The sequence below is a fragment of the Chiloscyllium plagiosum genome, unplaced genomic scaffold (assembly GCF_037043375.1).
Source record: "Chiloscyllium plagiosum isolate Xiang-an unplaced genomic scaffold, Cpla_swu_hap1 HiC_scaffold_23, whole genome shotgun sequence".
Classification (NCBI taxonomy): Eukaryota; Metazoa; Chordata; class Chondrichthyes; order Orectolobiformes; family Hemiscylliidae; genus Chiloscyllium; species Chiloscyllium plagiosum.
This window is the reverse complement of record NW_028270161.1, coordinates 51,229,903-51,245,211: the sequence shown is the minus strand read 5'-3', so window position 1 is coordinate 51,245,211 and position 15,309 is coordinate 51,229,903. Positions and strand designations below refer to the sequence as shown.

At 36.5% G+C, this 15,309-nt stretch overlaps 1 protein-coding gene across 16 annotated transcripts in view; it reads right to left on the bottom strand.

Moving 5' to 3' along the window:
- The window catches only part of plekha5 (pleckstrin homology domain containing A5), a 360,346-nt gene that overhangs the window by 91,034 nt on the left and 254,003 nt on the right, over positions 1-15,309 (bottom strand). For all 16 annotated transcript variants that reach the window (XM_087999672.1, XM_043713467.2, XM_043713466.2 and 13 more), the window contains 2 exons: positions 5,385-5,489; positions 3,428-3,500 (listed from right to left, as the gene is read on the bottom strand). In XM_087999672.1, coding sequence (XP_087855798.1) covers positions 3,428-3,500; positions 5,385-5,489 — 178 coding nt within the window. The remainder of the gene's footprint in view (positions 1-3,427; positions 3,501-5,384; positions 5,490-15,309) is intronic.

Sequence of the window (15,309 nt, the reverse complement as noted above, 5' to 3'; positions counted from 1 at the left end):
ATTGTTTTAATTTTCATGTTAATCTTTGGCCTGACTTTGAATCCTGGTTCCTTGGATGCAAATTTCTGCATATATGCAATACTTTCTTATCCATAGATATTTAAAAATGGTTCAATGTCGATAGAATATTTCTGAAGTGAAGTCACTATATTTAAGCAAAACAGGACAAATCTGCACCTGTCAAAATCCCACAAACCAGCAAATCAGACCAGTGACAAATTAATCTGTTTTGATTGTGTTGATAAATGGATGAAGAAAAATTGGCCAGGACACTGAAAGACTACCCCTCCTGCTCTTTAAATAATATTAGTGAATTATTTTCTTCTACTCAATTTAACATCTTACCAAAACATAATAGTGCTATTAAAGCAGAGTTCCAATTGTTATGCACTGAAGTAATAGGTTTAGATAATCTATTATCTAATCCATAGTTCAGATTGAATTCAAACATTTGACTCAGGTTCTAACACAAAGTCAAATTATGCTTTAAATGAGCAAACTAATAGCATAAATTGATTTTAGACTTAACTAATTGCAATGTAAACTAGAGTAGAAAGTTCACTGGTCAAAAGTAATTTCTATCACCATACAGTTAGCACTGCTGAGGAAGGATGTTCCTGATGAGCAGGGAGTCCAGAACCAGGGGTAGCAGTAGTCTAAGGGTACGAATTAGGCCACTTTGGACTGAGATAAAGATAAATTTCTTCACCCTGAGTCCCGTTTCTGTGGAATTCTCTGTCACAGAAAGCAAGTTATGCCAAAACATTGAATATTTTCAAGAAGGAGTTAGATATAGTTCTTAGGACAAAAGGATCAAGACAATATGGAAAAAGGAGAAACAAGATACTGAGTTGGATGATCAGCCATGATCATATTGAATGACAGGGCAGGCTAGAAGGGCCTAATGCCTTTCTCATGATCCTACTTTCTATCTTCCAATTACATAACTGCTAAGAGTGAAGTGAAAATAACTGTTTGAATGATGCTCACTGCAAAGGCATATTAGATGCAAAAATCATTTTTAACTCAGTTTTATTAATCGCTAGGAGAGCAGAATTCTCTGTGAAAATTAGCTTTTTGAGAAAGTGATTGCTTTTCAATTTTTTTTAAACATCTTAACAATAGAGGAATAAGAGAATGATCAGAGAGAAGGTAGGGCCCATCAGGGATAGCGGAGGGAACTTGTGCGTGGAGTCTGAACAGTTGGGGAAGCCCTAAATGAGTTTTTTGCTTTGGTTTTCACCAAGGAAAGGGACCTTGTTGCGAATGAAAACTTTGAGGAGCCAGTCTTGACCAGATCAAGATTGATGAAGTTGATGTGCTAGAAATTTTGGAAAACATTAAGATTGATAAGTCGAGGAGAAAGTGAGGTCTGCAGACGCTGGAGATCAAAGCTGAAACTTTATTGCTGGAACAGCACAGCAGGTCAGGCAGCATCTAGGGAACAGAAGATTCGACGTTTCGGGCACATGCCCTTCTTCTCCTGAAGAAGGGCATGTGCCCGAAACGTCGAATCTTCTGTTCCCTAGATGCTGCCTGACCTGCTGTGCTGTTCCAGCAATAAAGTTTCAAGATTGATAAGTCCCCAAGGCCAGACCAGATTTATCCTAGGCTGCTCCGGGAAGTGAGAAAGGAGGTTGCTAAGCCGCTGGCGAGGATATTTACCTCCTCACTCTCCATGGGAGTCGTACCGCAGGATTGGAAGGAGGCGATGCTGTTCTTCTTTTCAAGAAGGGTAGTAGGGAAATCCCTGGCAATTACAGACCAGTAAGTCTTACGTCTGTGGTCAGCAAAGCTTTGGAAAGAATTCTGAGGGTAAGGATTTATGACTATTTGGCAAAGCATAACATGGCTTTGTGAGGGGCAGGTCATGCCTCACAAATCTTATTGAGTACTTTGAGGAGGTGTCAAGACAGGTCGACGAAGGTCGAGCAGTGGATGTGGTGTATTTGGACTTCAAGGCATTTGATAAGGTTCCCCATGGTAGGCTCATTCATAAAGTCAGGAAGTATGGGATACAGGGAGATTTGGCTATCTGGATTCAGAATTGGCTAGCTGACAGAAAGCAAAGAGTGGTTGTAGATGGAAAGTATTCTGCCTGGAGATCAGTGTTGAGTGGGATCCAGCTGGGCTCTGTTCTTGGGCCTCTGCTCTTTGTAGATTTTATAAATAACTTGGATGAGGAGGTTGAGGGGTGGGTTAGTAAATTTGCAGATGACACAAAGGTTGGAGGTGTCGTTGATAGTATAGAGGACTATTGCAGGCTGCAGCATGACATGGACAGGATGCAGAGCTGGGCTGAGAAATGGCAGATGGAGTTCAACCTGGATAAATGCGAAGTGATGCATTTTGGAAGGTTGAACTTGAATGCTGAATATAGGATTAAAGACAGGATTCTTGGCAGTGTGGAGGAACTGAGGGATCTGGTGTGCAAGTACATAGATCCCTCAAAGTTGCTACCCAAGTGGATAGGGTTGTTAAGAAAGCATAGGGTGTTTTGGCTTTCATTAACAGGGGGTTCGGGTTTAAGAGCCATGAGGTTTTGCTACAGCTCTACAAGTCCCTGGTGAGACCACACTTGGAACATTGTGTCCAGTTCTGGTCGCCCTACTATAGGAAAGATACAGAGGCTTTGGAGAGGGTGCAAAGAATGTGTACCAGGACGCTGACTGGACTGGAGGGCTTGCCTAATGAAGAAAGGCTGAATAAGCTTAGACTTTTCTCTCTGGAGAGGAGGAGGAAGAGAGGAGACCTGTTCGAGGTATACCAGGTAATGAGTGGAATAAATAGAGTCAATAGCCAGAGACCTTTCCCAGGGCAGGATTGACTGGTACGAGGAGTCATAGTTTGAAGATATTAGGAGGAAGGTATAAAGGAGACATCAGAGGTAGGTTCTTTACGCAGAGAGTTGTGAATGCATGGAATGCGTTGCCAGCTGTGATGGTGGAAGCAGAATCATTGGGGATATTTAAGTGACTGCTGGACATGCACATGGATAGCAGTGAGTTGAAGGTTAAGTTAATATATTTTACATTAGGATTAAACCTAGGCACAACATAGTGGGCCAAAAGGCCTGTTCTGTTCTGTACTTTTCTATGTTCTAGAGTAACTGAAAACCAAATGTAAAAACTCAAGTCCTTGCTTCCCTTACATCTAAAAGAAAGTGTTGCAAAATTGATGTGTTGCTTGGTCACTGTTCATAATGTAGATATGTGGCTAAAAGTTTTTACAAGGGTAAACATACATAAACAGTCTAAAAAAACTAATTAAATTCAGCAATTCTTAGGAAAATGGAGCAATATTTATGAAGTCCATAAAATTGCAGATTCTCTCATTTAAAATTCAAGTCAAATGATCAGGTTTTATGTAAGATGATTTTACAAATGATCTGCATCACTGCAGGTTAATTATTTCACAACCACCTTACCTCTATAATAGAACAGGCACAGATCGGCAAGCACAAACCAGCGCTTCTTCCACAATTTCATTCCTGTACTATCCTACAAAACAATTATAAATATCTTATCAGGCATCTTCAATCGTTTAACTATTTGTACTTTTGCTATTGCAGACCTGTAAGTAGCACACATTAACAGCAGATATCACCCAGCTTGGTGGAAAACTCCAGCCTCAAATCAATGTTACATACAAAATCAGAGTCATCCAGTTAATTGCATGTTTCACCCCAAACTACCCCAGTAGTTACGGCTCAAATTGCTGCAAGTCCAATATAGAATGTTGTTATTCATGTCAAAAACAGTTGGTTAGTATTTACTTTATCAAGCCACCAGTCCTTTTCTGTAACTACATATGTTTAAAGAACTTTTACTACATTGCTATGCAGCAGTTGGCCAGTAGAAGAAATGTCTCAAAAAACTCAGACAAAATGTCCTTTGGTACAACTATTTATGGTTGTGTAATTTGAGATACAATTAACAATTGTGGCTGATTGTGTATCCAGAAATGAATGTCAGCTTTCGAGGAGATCTTTATTCAGTTAGATGAGGAAGGACAATGAACAATGTTATTACAAGCTTTAGAATAACCGTTTACAGGAGTACAAACTGGAAATAATAGTGAATAGAATACTGAAATATAGTGTCCGGCTGCAGCAAAACCCCAAACAATGACTTCGGTGTACAATGAGAGGGATAGAGTTCTCCTCTGTGGAAGTAGTATAGAATCAAATGGATGATCGTGTACAAAACTTGTAGGTAGCTAAACCAATTATCATTTAATACTACAGTTGATACAGCTTGACTTTGAGGATGCAGAAAATGGAAGTACTTATGCTGTGACAGAGATAACAAATATTCAAGATTCCAAACAGATTAAGCAAATAGAAACCCAGTACAGGTTTTATACAGTAACAAAGATTACAAGATCACATGGTCTCAAATTCAGAAAAATAAATTTTAACATCTTAAAATGTTATTTTAAACAGTGGCAAGTAGCACTTGAGTTGGCAAGAAATAATTTAAGATTGCTTTTGTAAACAGTTCAGATGGATGCAAATTTAGAAGAAGCACTACTGAAGACAAAGTGAACTGCTTTATATTTTCCATATTTCAGGGCTCACTTGATTAGATTAGATTAGATTCCCTACAGTGTGGAAACAGGCCCTTCAGCCCAACAAGTCCACACTGACCCTCCAAAGAGTAACCCACCCAGACCCATCTCCGTCTGACTATTACACCTAAGAGTATGGGCAATTTAGCATAGACAATTCACCTGACCTGCACATCTTGGATTGTGGGAGGATACCTCTGTACATTTGTGACTCTAACAAGACATATCTTCATTTTGATAAGAAAGTAACAGAGGGGGACAGACATCCAGGCAACCCAGGACTGATCTATTAGATGATTAGGTCTCGTATATTTTAACAGATAACTGCTGATTATGAGTGTCAATGGCCTGATGCTAAAACAACCAGGTAGTATAATTTGGGACTATTAAGAGTTGGGAGAGGTTGAAATTCTATTATTTTTATACTATATTTAAATATAAAGATAAAGTAAGATTTGTCTCAAAACATGCGTTTTCACTGGATTTCATCTGGATATTCAAGACAAACTTGTACAATTTAACAGCAAGCTGTCCTGAAGAAAAATGTGTGTTTCGTCTCTCGGTTGGCATTCGAGAAAACAGTTGCTTCCTCGGTTATTTTAACAAAATGTAGATGTGTTTATAAATCTAAAATATCATGGCTGAAACATACAGAGGAAAATAAATATTTTTTACGCTGTATATCAGCATATTTTTGATGTTTGACCATTGACCATTCTCCGCCCATATGGAGAAACAAACTGATTTGTTTCACATGAGATCTGTAACTACATTCCTCCTCAAGAACACAAAATGCCATTAAATTCAAATAGTACCTGTTTATAAAGCCAGCCACGTTTTATAACTGGTGCATTTGCATTCCTCTTAATAGAGTTGGATCTTTTGCCAAAATTGTGAACTTTCTTTGAAGGTCTTGATGACTGAAATAAATTTAGAAGACACATAATGAACCAGTGAAATATAATTTTAAATGACCTAACAAATCCAGTTTCTGTTATACAGTAGGAAGGAAAGAAATTTAAGACAGCACGAAATGACTAGCTGTTCAAAAGGTGCACATGGTATTAAGTATTCCCCAAACACGTTACTGGCTGTGTTGCAACACAGCAAGATCCAGCAAAGGATTCTAGACATTGAACAAAAATATCCTAATTTCACACAATCAGATACATCTGGGCAGAGTTTTCAATTTTTTTTTAAAAAGGATGAAATTGAAACAAGATTCAAATTATTTTGCAAAGATTTGTTCAAATTTAAAAGCCATTTACAAATATTACTGCACCTTCCCTTTTTATTTCTATGTCATAGCTGAAGCCTTTCCCACAAGTTCAGCTTTTACTTGATTGTTTTCCACTTCATGTTCTCCTCCACTCTCTAAATTGACTTATTACAATAACTATGCTAAAGTATATTTTGCTCAAATGCTGTCCAGCAATTAGAACTGTGTCTTATCATTCCAAGGAAGTCTTTGCACAGGATTGCTGAAACAGTATTCGGAACACATCCAAAGCCAGCTCAAGTCTTCAAAAGCTCTTTGCAAAGTCAGAAAAGAAAGGTGCATATTGTCTGTGTAATTCTGACATTCTGATCAATAAAGTCACTTCTTTACATTGTATTTAGGCGGATAGCTTATAATTTTTTTTAAAAGGGCAGCTTTCTAAGCTATAGCAGCAAATCTCTGGAATGCTAAATTAATGCAAAATAAAGTAAAACAATGGGGTAAGTCAAGAAATGGGTTAAAATGTAAAATTAATAGTATTGTCATGCAAATGAGGTTATGCTAATTATTGAGCAGTCAAAAGTTGAAATCAACATCTGTACCGTGTACAAAAACCATGCCAAAATACACTGAAATATAATATGAACTCCAAAGGAATGACTGACTTACCATTGCATCATCTGCTTCACCACTTTACTCTTTACCTCAATCAGGATTAGGAAGGTATAATCCAAGGTTTGGAACATTGATGCTACTATAGACTATACCTTTCAATATTTCCTGCCTTCAGACTGATAATCCTCCCTCTATCGAGTTGCATGAAATCATAAATCTCAGTATCAGTCTAAACACACATCAATATCTTCAGACTATCAGGATTTTCACACCACATTCACGTTTCTAAAATTATTCAAACCCCGATATAAACTAATGCTCCTTTATCAATTCAAATTATGTTTACACTGATATCAACTTGCTCTGATTGCACATTGGAATGGCATTTGATGGGCCAATTATACTGAAAAACTGGCACAACATAACAGTATATTATGGATAAACACAGTATACATTTGCATATATCTATATACGCATGGATGAAGGGAGGGAGGATATACAATGTATGGGCCTGGATTATATGCAATGTAGACTGGAACAGTTATTATGTTGAGTCAACATTATACTGTCACTGCAACAGAAGTGCATGAAATTTCAGTTTAGATGGGTTCAAAGTGATACACAATTAAAAGAAACATGTTACACTGAAGAAACATCATAATCATACCCCATGCCCACTGGCATGTTCTCTGGTGCGAAGGGTTGTATTGGACAGATTAAATCTCTACTTGAACATTGGGAAAAAGTATAAATTTTAAATATAACTTTGGAAAGCACTACAGTGGCAAATGAAAACAAAACTATAGTATTGATTGGCTAAAAAAAAAACTATGGTCAGGTTTGAGTAGGTTAAGAAAAATCATTTTCCATTAATCGTTTCCATCACCAAACAGAAACCACATGTTTGTAGCTTCCATGGAAGTGTGAATAAATATTTATGCATTACTATATAATTTAATATTTTTTAGAAACTGGTGTGCAAAGGAATAATTACATAACATGGACAAATGATTCATGAGAAGTGTCAAATAGTACCGGTGCCAAAACTAGAATCTCCTCACAGCAGGAAATACAATTGAAAATTATAGATTTAATTGCAAGTCTTCAGGACAAGCTACAGCTTGGAATTTACAAAATATACCAGCTCAAATTTTGATGCTACTTCAAAATCAAAGTGACCGCCTTTGGATTTAACTTTTACGTCGATGAATACCCACACATAATTCTGATTTCCTGTTGACAAATTGACTTCCAGTAGTTATTTCATGAAATGTACACTGAATTAAAGGATCAAACTATACCTGACAAAGTACAGCTATTCTATTAAAGAATATACCTTAAAAAAGATGGACAACTATAGACCATTTTATTTTAATTCTTTTATCATTATATGGAGGCTAGTAATACAGTGAGTAGTGATCAGAGATGAAACTCCATTAAGTGAAGGTAGAGATTTGCCATTAATTAGACACATTCATTCACAATGGAAGATCATTTGTAAATCTGCATGTGGTCCAGCTCAATGTGACACATAAGCAAAAGAGAAGTTTTCCTACAAGGAGGGGAATAGATGGTTACAATGATAAATGTAGATGAGGCTTGTGAAGTTTAAACACTAATATGGGATTGGTTGGACCAGGTTGAATCTGTTTATGTGTCTTATATTCTATGTGATCTTACATACTTAACCACAATTTTAATTTCACATTTACATTTGGTGAATACTTCATAATATTTTTGCCATCAAAGAGGACTCAATCAAAATCTATTCTTCTTTTTCCAACTGTGCACAGCAGTTTTACAGATTTGAATAACTAAGTTAATGATATAAGATTGATATCCCACCTCAAGCTTTGTGCCTGAAGCGTATTTTCTCACATACTAAGATCTTTCGACAGCTTAAATGCAATATCATGCTCCTCATTGTAGTGATATAATAAATTTAGCGAAGTAATATGTCACAAGACAGACAAGGACTAATAATATTCTGCTGCTAAAAATACTGAAATACAGGCCTCACAGGTATAATGTTTTCATACGATTAACTTAGACTCTGACACAGTTTATACACAGAAATTACAATTTGAAAACTGGCTTTTAGTTCCACCAGATCATTTATTGTTTATCCTCCATACCACTTCAATCACTAATTGCAGGAGTGCAATTCACACCTAACAACACTATGTATAACTCATGCTCTTTGTCTCAATTTTTTTTTTAATTCACTCATGGGACACAGCATTTATCATTTGCCCCTAGTTGCCGTTAAGATGTGATTAGCTGCTTTCTTGAACTGCTGCAGTCATGTGCTATGGGCAGACTCACAGTGGTATAGGGAGGGAAATCTAGGATCCTGACCCAGTTCAGTAAAGGAACAGCAAAATATTTCCAAGTCAGGATAGTGAGTGGCTCAGAGAGAAACTTGTAGGTGGCAGTGTTTCCATATATCTGCTTCCTTTGTCCTTCTAGACAGTGTACAGTAATAGGTTTGGTATATGCTATCTAGCGAATTTCTGTATCTCGTAGTACATCTTGTAAATAGAACTGCTGCAACTTAGCACTGGTGTTGAAGGGAGTTGATATGGTGCCAATCAACCTGGATAGTGCCAAGTTTCCAGAGTGTTGTTGGAGTTGCGCCCATCCAGGCAAGTAAGGACAATTCTATCACACTCGTGACTTGAAGATGGTTGACAGGGTTTGGGAAGTCAGGAGGTGAGTTATTTGCTGCAGGATTCCTAGATGTTGACCTGCTTTTGGAATCATGGTGTTTATATGATGAGTCCAGTTCAGTTTCTGGACCATGGTAACCCTAGGCCGCTGATAATAATGGTTGGGAGCAGGTGGGAAATGCAAATGGGATATAGGCCCTGAAATTAGGTCAGGACTCTCAGCTTTACCAGAGTCTGGAGCAAACGACTTGGAGCAAGTTACTTACAGTTGTTGTATACTTGAAACAAAGACATTTTGTTCTCTAATGTTAAACGAACAGCTCATGCTTTAATTTAAATCTCGGCCATTTATTTTCTGTGACTGGATATTCGTACTTTAGTTTGGGCAAATTCTTTATTTGTTTCATTTAAACCTTAATGACATCCTAATCTATCTTCTCTTTAAATTGCACAGATCTTTCTCTCACTTAATTTTCTAATTATTGCCTGATCTATACAGAAAAGTGAGTAAAGAACAAAGAAATGTCAAGAACATGGAGAATAAACAGCAATGGGAATTCAACAATGGAACATTTTAAAATGAAGAAAATAAACAAAGTAAAAACTTTTTAAAAATCCAACTGAATGCATTACACTCGTTAGAAAGGACACCAGCTTCATAACTATGAACTATATTTTAACTGCATAGTACATAACCTATTTTTGTATGTTCTAGTAAATGTGTACTTTGAATAATTTAAAATTCCATTTTGGAGTGTTCAGATTTGTTAGGTAGAATTTTAGATTCTTGGATGTAACAAATGGTTTATTATTGTTAGTATGTGAGTATCAGCAATTGGGATGACCACACTGTCCACTCAGCTAATAGTTTTGTTACCTTATGCAGGCATTTAGCAAGGCAAACATGAAAACAAATTCTTATGTTCCAAGTTTAACTGTCCATAGGTGGATGCCAGAAATTGCTGTCAAACTTATGCCTTAGTAATGGTCACCATTACTTCTATAAAACATGGATCAAAAAGGAAGGAGGTGAAGGAAAGATACAAGTGAGACTTTAACAATAGTTTGGCAGTACAGAACTTGAGTCCGGCTGGATGGAAAAAAAAGTGAAATTTCGTCAAAGCTTTTCTTCTCATGCTCATCAGGATAATTTGCAAAAATATCAATGTAAAAACAAAAAACATTGTTACTGTAGGGGAGGACAGTGCTGGTTGATCAACGTGGTACCACGGAGAAAGCATCAATTAAACGGGGACTGACTATGAACTGATAGCTTTATTTACATTTTAAACCATAGCATGGCTCTGAAAAATAGACCAGAAAACAGTTATCACTACTTTGGTGACTTGAAGTGGAATTTAACCAACTTAAGATTGTCAAGCAAGCTGAAGTGTATTGCACACGTGCACACTACGCTTTGTTGCACAGGGTTTTGTTCACTGCAGACAGGAAGAACATGTTAAAACATTGCACCTTTTCCTACTCGCAATTCATTTGCCACTAATGCCCCCAAATCTGGGCCTCAACGTATGTATTCCAACAATTGCACCAAAAAGGAAAATTAGAAGACAAAAGGTTAGGTTGTGACTGCTGTGTAAAGTTAAATTATAGATTTTTTTTATAGAAGAATACTGATGCAAAATTGGAACAAGCAGGACCAAGTAAACTTAAAAGGGACGGTGGATGATCTTATTTAAAATCTAGACTAAAGTGGCTTCTTTATACTTTTGAGTTCTTTCTTAATTCTCCTAACTCTTCCACTTTTTTAGACAACTGCCTAATTCTCTTTTAATAAACATTTTGACCAGCTTCAATAATGGTTTCTAGTAAGCATTAAAAAAAACCTTTTCCATAACATCTTGGTGATTATTTTACATTGTGCCCTTTTGTCATGATTTTGCTCATGTTGAAACGATCCATTATAATTAACCCCACTAACCCTTCATAACTTTGAAGCCCTGTGGCAGGTCATTCCTTAATCTTTTCTCAACTCCAGTGAAAAACCTCTCAAGCCATTTAATTATAACCCTCCAGTTATTATTGGTAGCTGGAGAATGTACAGAGTACTTTGGATGACATTTAGGAATGGCATTAAAGCATTATAATTCAAGGAATACTTAGTTCAAATGAGTAGAGAATAAGGAGAAACTAGATTGTCAAATCCACAAATTATGACATAAAAGAAAAATAGGACAGCGCAAGCAAAGGTCAGCTTTTGTTCGACTTTCAAAAGAGTGGAGGAGTTTGAAGTGAGACTGAAGAAATAGAAGGGAGAAACGGTTCAAAGAAATGCATGTGAACCATAGAATGCTCATAGATGCAACTAATGCATTGAGTGAAGAGCATACATAAGTGAACTTTCATAGACAAACAATAATGGTTGAGATTATGATATGCAATTAACAGGGTGACATATGTCGATCGAATTAATCAACTACCAGATGAATAAAGCTAAAATAGACTTTGCAAATGAAAACTCAATTGCAGCTTTTGTGAGAATTGCAACATGTAGCCTTCACAAGCATCCACCTTGGAAAAAGAACTAATCAGAAGCATAAAATAATAACAGCTCATTTTAGATTATTTCTGTTCTTGTTTCAAAACAGGTCATCTACTGTGCAAAGCTGATATTGCTTTCTTCGTATCTTGCTGCATGTTGCTGTTTCTGTGCATCATTCAATTTATGAAGACATCTGACTGACAGCTCTAGACTGTAAATGTCATTCTTTTGACATGACAGTCTTACTGTCTTTGAAAGGAGACATTAATGCTTGTTCAGTACAATCTCTGGTAAACTACATACATAAGTAAAAGACAACAATTGTTCTTTGTATTGCTACTCTTCAAATGTCATGCATTGGAACATAAGTTTCATGTGAGAAAAGACATTGGTCGATAAAATAAAACTTCCTCATGAACTAAGGCTAAAACATTGGACATGTTCAGAGATGTTATGACACACCTATGAAGTAAGCGAGAATTGAATGTCTGACAGTGAGATGGATAAACAGTCTCAGAACCAGAGGAGTAGGTATTTTCTAATCAACCTGTTCAGCAAAATTATAAGTCACCTCTGAAGCAGGTGGTAGTTGAATGTGGGCCTCCTGGTCTAGAGGTAGTGTCTATATCCTGCACCACAAGCTCTCTAACAATTACCCTTTCCGGATATGTCATTATGCTCCTCTGGAGCCAGTGGAACTTTAACCCAGGTTTTCTAGCTCAGAAGTAGGGACACTACCACAGCACCATAACAGCCCTGCAATTTTTAATCAATCTGTTCAGTGTGTTGTTACACACCTCCAGAGCTGATGGGACTTGAACTTGGGCCACATGGCCCTAAAGCAGGGGCACTACCACTATACCGGAGTCTGGAACAAATTAAAAGATGTAAAACATATGTGGACATATTGCATTAACCTGGGTTGAATTTAGAAGGTTAGTTGAGTGACCTAATCAAAATGATTAAAACAATTAACACACTCAACATGCTAGATACAGACAATCAAGAATAAAAAAGTAAAATAAAACTTCTAAGCCTGACACTGACTAATACTAATACCTAATCAAATTCTAAAAACAAAGAACATAAAAAAAACAGGTGGATGTGTCAGTCATAATGAGGATATACATATTCAAGTGGGTGAACGGCCACCTTCCTAGCAGCTTCTACTCCTTTCTGAAGGAAGGAGGCAGGCTGAAAGTGCCACATTAACATTCGAAATTGAATAGTCAGCTAAAGCCATAGTTGTCACACAACTATTAGTTTTTTTTATTAGTTTTTATTATATTTACATTCTTCAGTAATGCACATGCACTAAACACAACTTTAATTTGATAGCATAGCAGCATTAGTTTTACTGCTCAAAAGTTTCAAATGATGCAGATTTTTTTTGAGATTTTACCACAAAATGTATAGTTTTTTAAAAATAATTAAACATAATAGGTAACAAAATGAAATTTTAGAGTTGAAAGTGCTACGAAAACCATTCTGCTCAATATCCCAGTTTCAGACCACCAATTTACTTTTCTGGCAAAGATTAAGAAAATTCTTAAGAATGTGTCATAATGAATCTGCTGAGATAAGTATTATTTTGTTACTGACTTTTAGGAACAGTTTAGAGTTTAATTCATCACAGTAATTTTTTAACAAGACTAGGTATATTCAAAAATATTCAAAACTGATTTGAAAAGCACACTAATTTAATTCGCTATACCACAGATTTTATAATCTTGTTACAGTGATATTATTAGAAAATAATATGGTATTTGGATCACCAGGTCAACATCAGTCGCTACCAAAGTAAAACTGGCCAAAATGTGTTCTCAACTACTTTTTGCAGGAAAATTTGTTTGAACTGACTACTTCTCAGTAGCACTGCCAAGATGAGAAATTCACTTCGCAAGGAAGACTTTGTGTTTCAATGAAAATTCATCTTACTTAATGCCAGAGCAACATGCATTGCTTCAATTAATTAACATAGAAGGCATGGTTTGTAAGTTTGCAGACGACAACATGATTGATGATAGTGGACAGTGAAAAGGGTTATCTAAGATTACAAAGAGATCTGATTAATTGGGTCAATGGACTGAAGAGTGGCAGGTGGAGTTTAATTTGGATAATTGTGAGGTCTTACATTTTAGTAAAACAAACAGGGACAGGATTTATACAATTAATGGTAGAGCCTTCGGTAATGCTGTAGAACAGACAGACCTAGGAATTCAAGCACGCCATTCTTTGAAGTTTGCATCACATCTCAATAGGGTGGTCAGGAAAGCATTTAGCATGCTTGCCTTCATTGCTCAGACCTTTGAGTACAGGAATTGGGACATTACGTTGAAGTTGTATAGGACATTGATGAGGCCTCTTCTGAAACATTATGTGCAGTTCTGGTCACCCTGTTATAGGAAGGATATTATTAAGCTGGAGTAAGTTCAGAAGAGATTTACCAGAATGTTGCCAAGAATGGAGTTTCAGTTATAACAACAATAGGCTGGATAGGCCAGGACACATTTTTTACTGCAGCACAGAAGGTTGAGGAGTGAACTTATAGAAATATATAAAATCATGAGGGGTGTAGATAAGTGAGTGGCAAGTGTCTTCTCCCATAGGTGGGGGATTTAGACTGGGAGCATATTTTTAAAGGTAAGAGGAGAAAAACTTTAAAAAGACATGAGGGACTTTTTTTTTTTTTACACAGATGGTGGTGCATGTGCAGAATGAACATCCAGAGGAAGTGGTGGATGCGAATACAGTAACAACATTTAAAATGCATTTATACAAGTACATTAATAGAAAAAGTTTGGAGGGATGTGTCAAGCACAAGCAGGTGGGACTAGTGTGACTTGGGACTTTGGTTGGCATGGACTGGTTGGACCAAAGCGTGTGTTTCCGTGCTGATTAACTCCATGACTCCATAACCTCTACATTTTAAGGATTATAAGGTTACCACTTTAACTTGACTACTGCAATTCCCTACAGTGCATTCAATCTAACTTTTAAACTTAGAACTGAATTTCATAGTTTATTGCTATGAGCATGGACAGCAAAATACATAATTATACAACGCATACTGCCCAACGCATACTGCCCATCGAGCCTGTGTAGACCGTTTGAAGTAACGACTTAATTAGCTCCATTCCCCTGCTCTTTTCTCTTAGCCTTGCATTTTTCCCCCTTTCAGATTTTCTTCTAATTTTCTCTTGAGACCAACTAACGAATTTGTTCCCTTCACCATCCAAGGCCATGTATGACAGATAATGACAAGGATAATAACAACACAATTTTGTATTGGATCTATTATATTATCTATGTTCTGCTTGTGTTTTGTTGCATGCCTTTCAAAAGCTCTGTTCATCAATTACAACTTTACCTTGTTCAATTGTGGGAGTTATATTCCCAACCTTCAAAAATTAAAATAATCATAAATATTACTTCACAGCTTAAATAGAGCCATTGCAACGTACATCCACAATGAAATTTTCTCTTTAGAATGGCTAACTGCGATCCACTTTCACAAAAGACAGCTGGTTGGTTTATTGAAATGTTACACTACCAACAGCTGAATCAAAATGTTGAACTCTTCAGATTAAATACACAATAATGCATCTGTTTGAAACTGAATTAAAAGGTTTACAAAGCCTGCTGTTTGAAAATAGATGTTACTTTCACCATTAATTAACAAAAACAGGTTTAGAAAACATTATGTATATTCTACTTGATGTTAAAGAAATAATAAT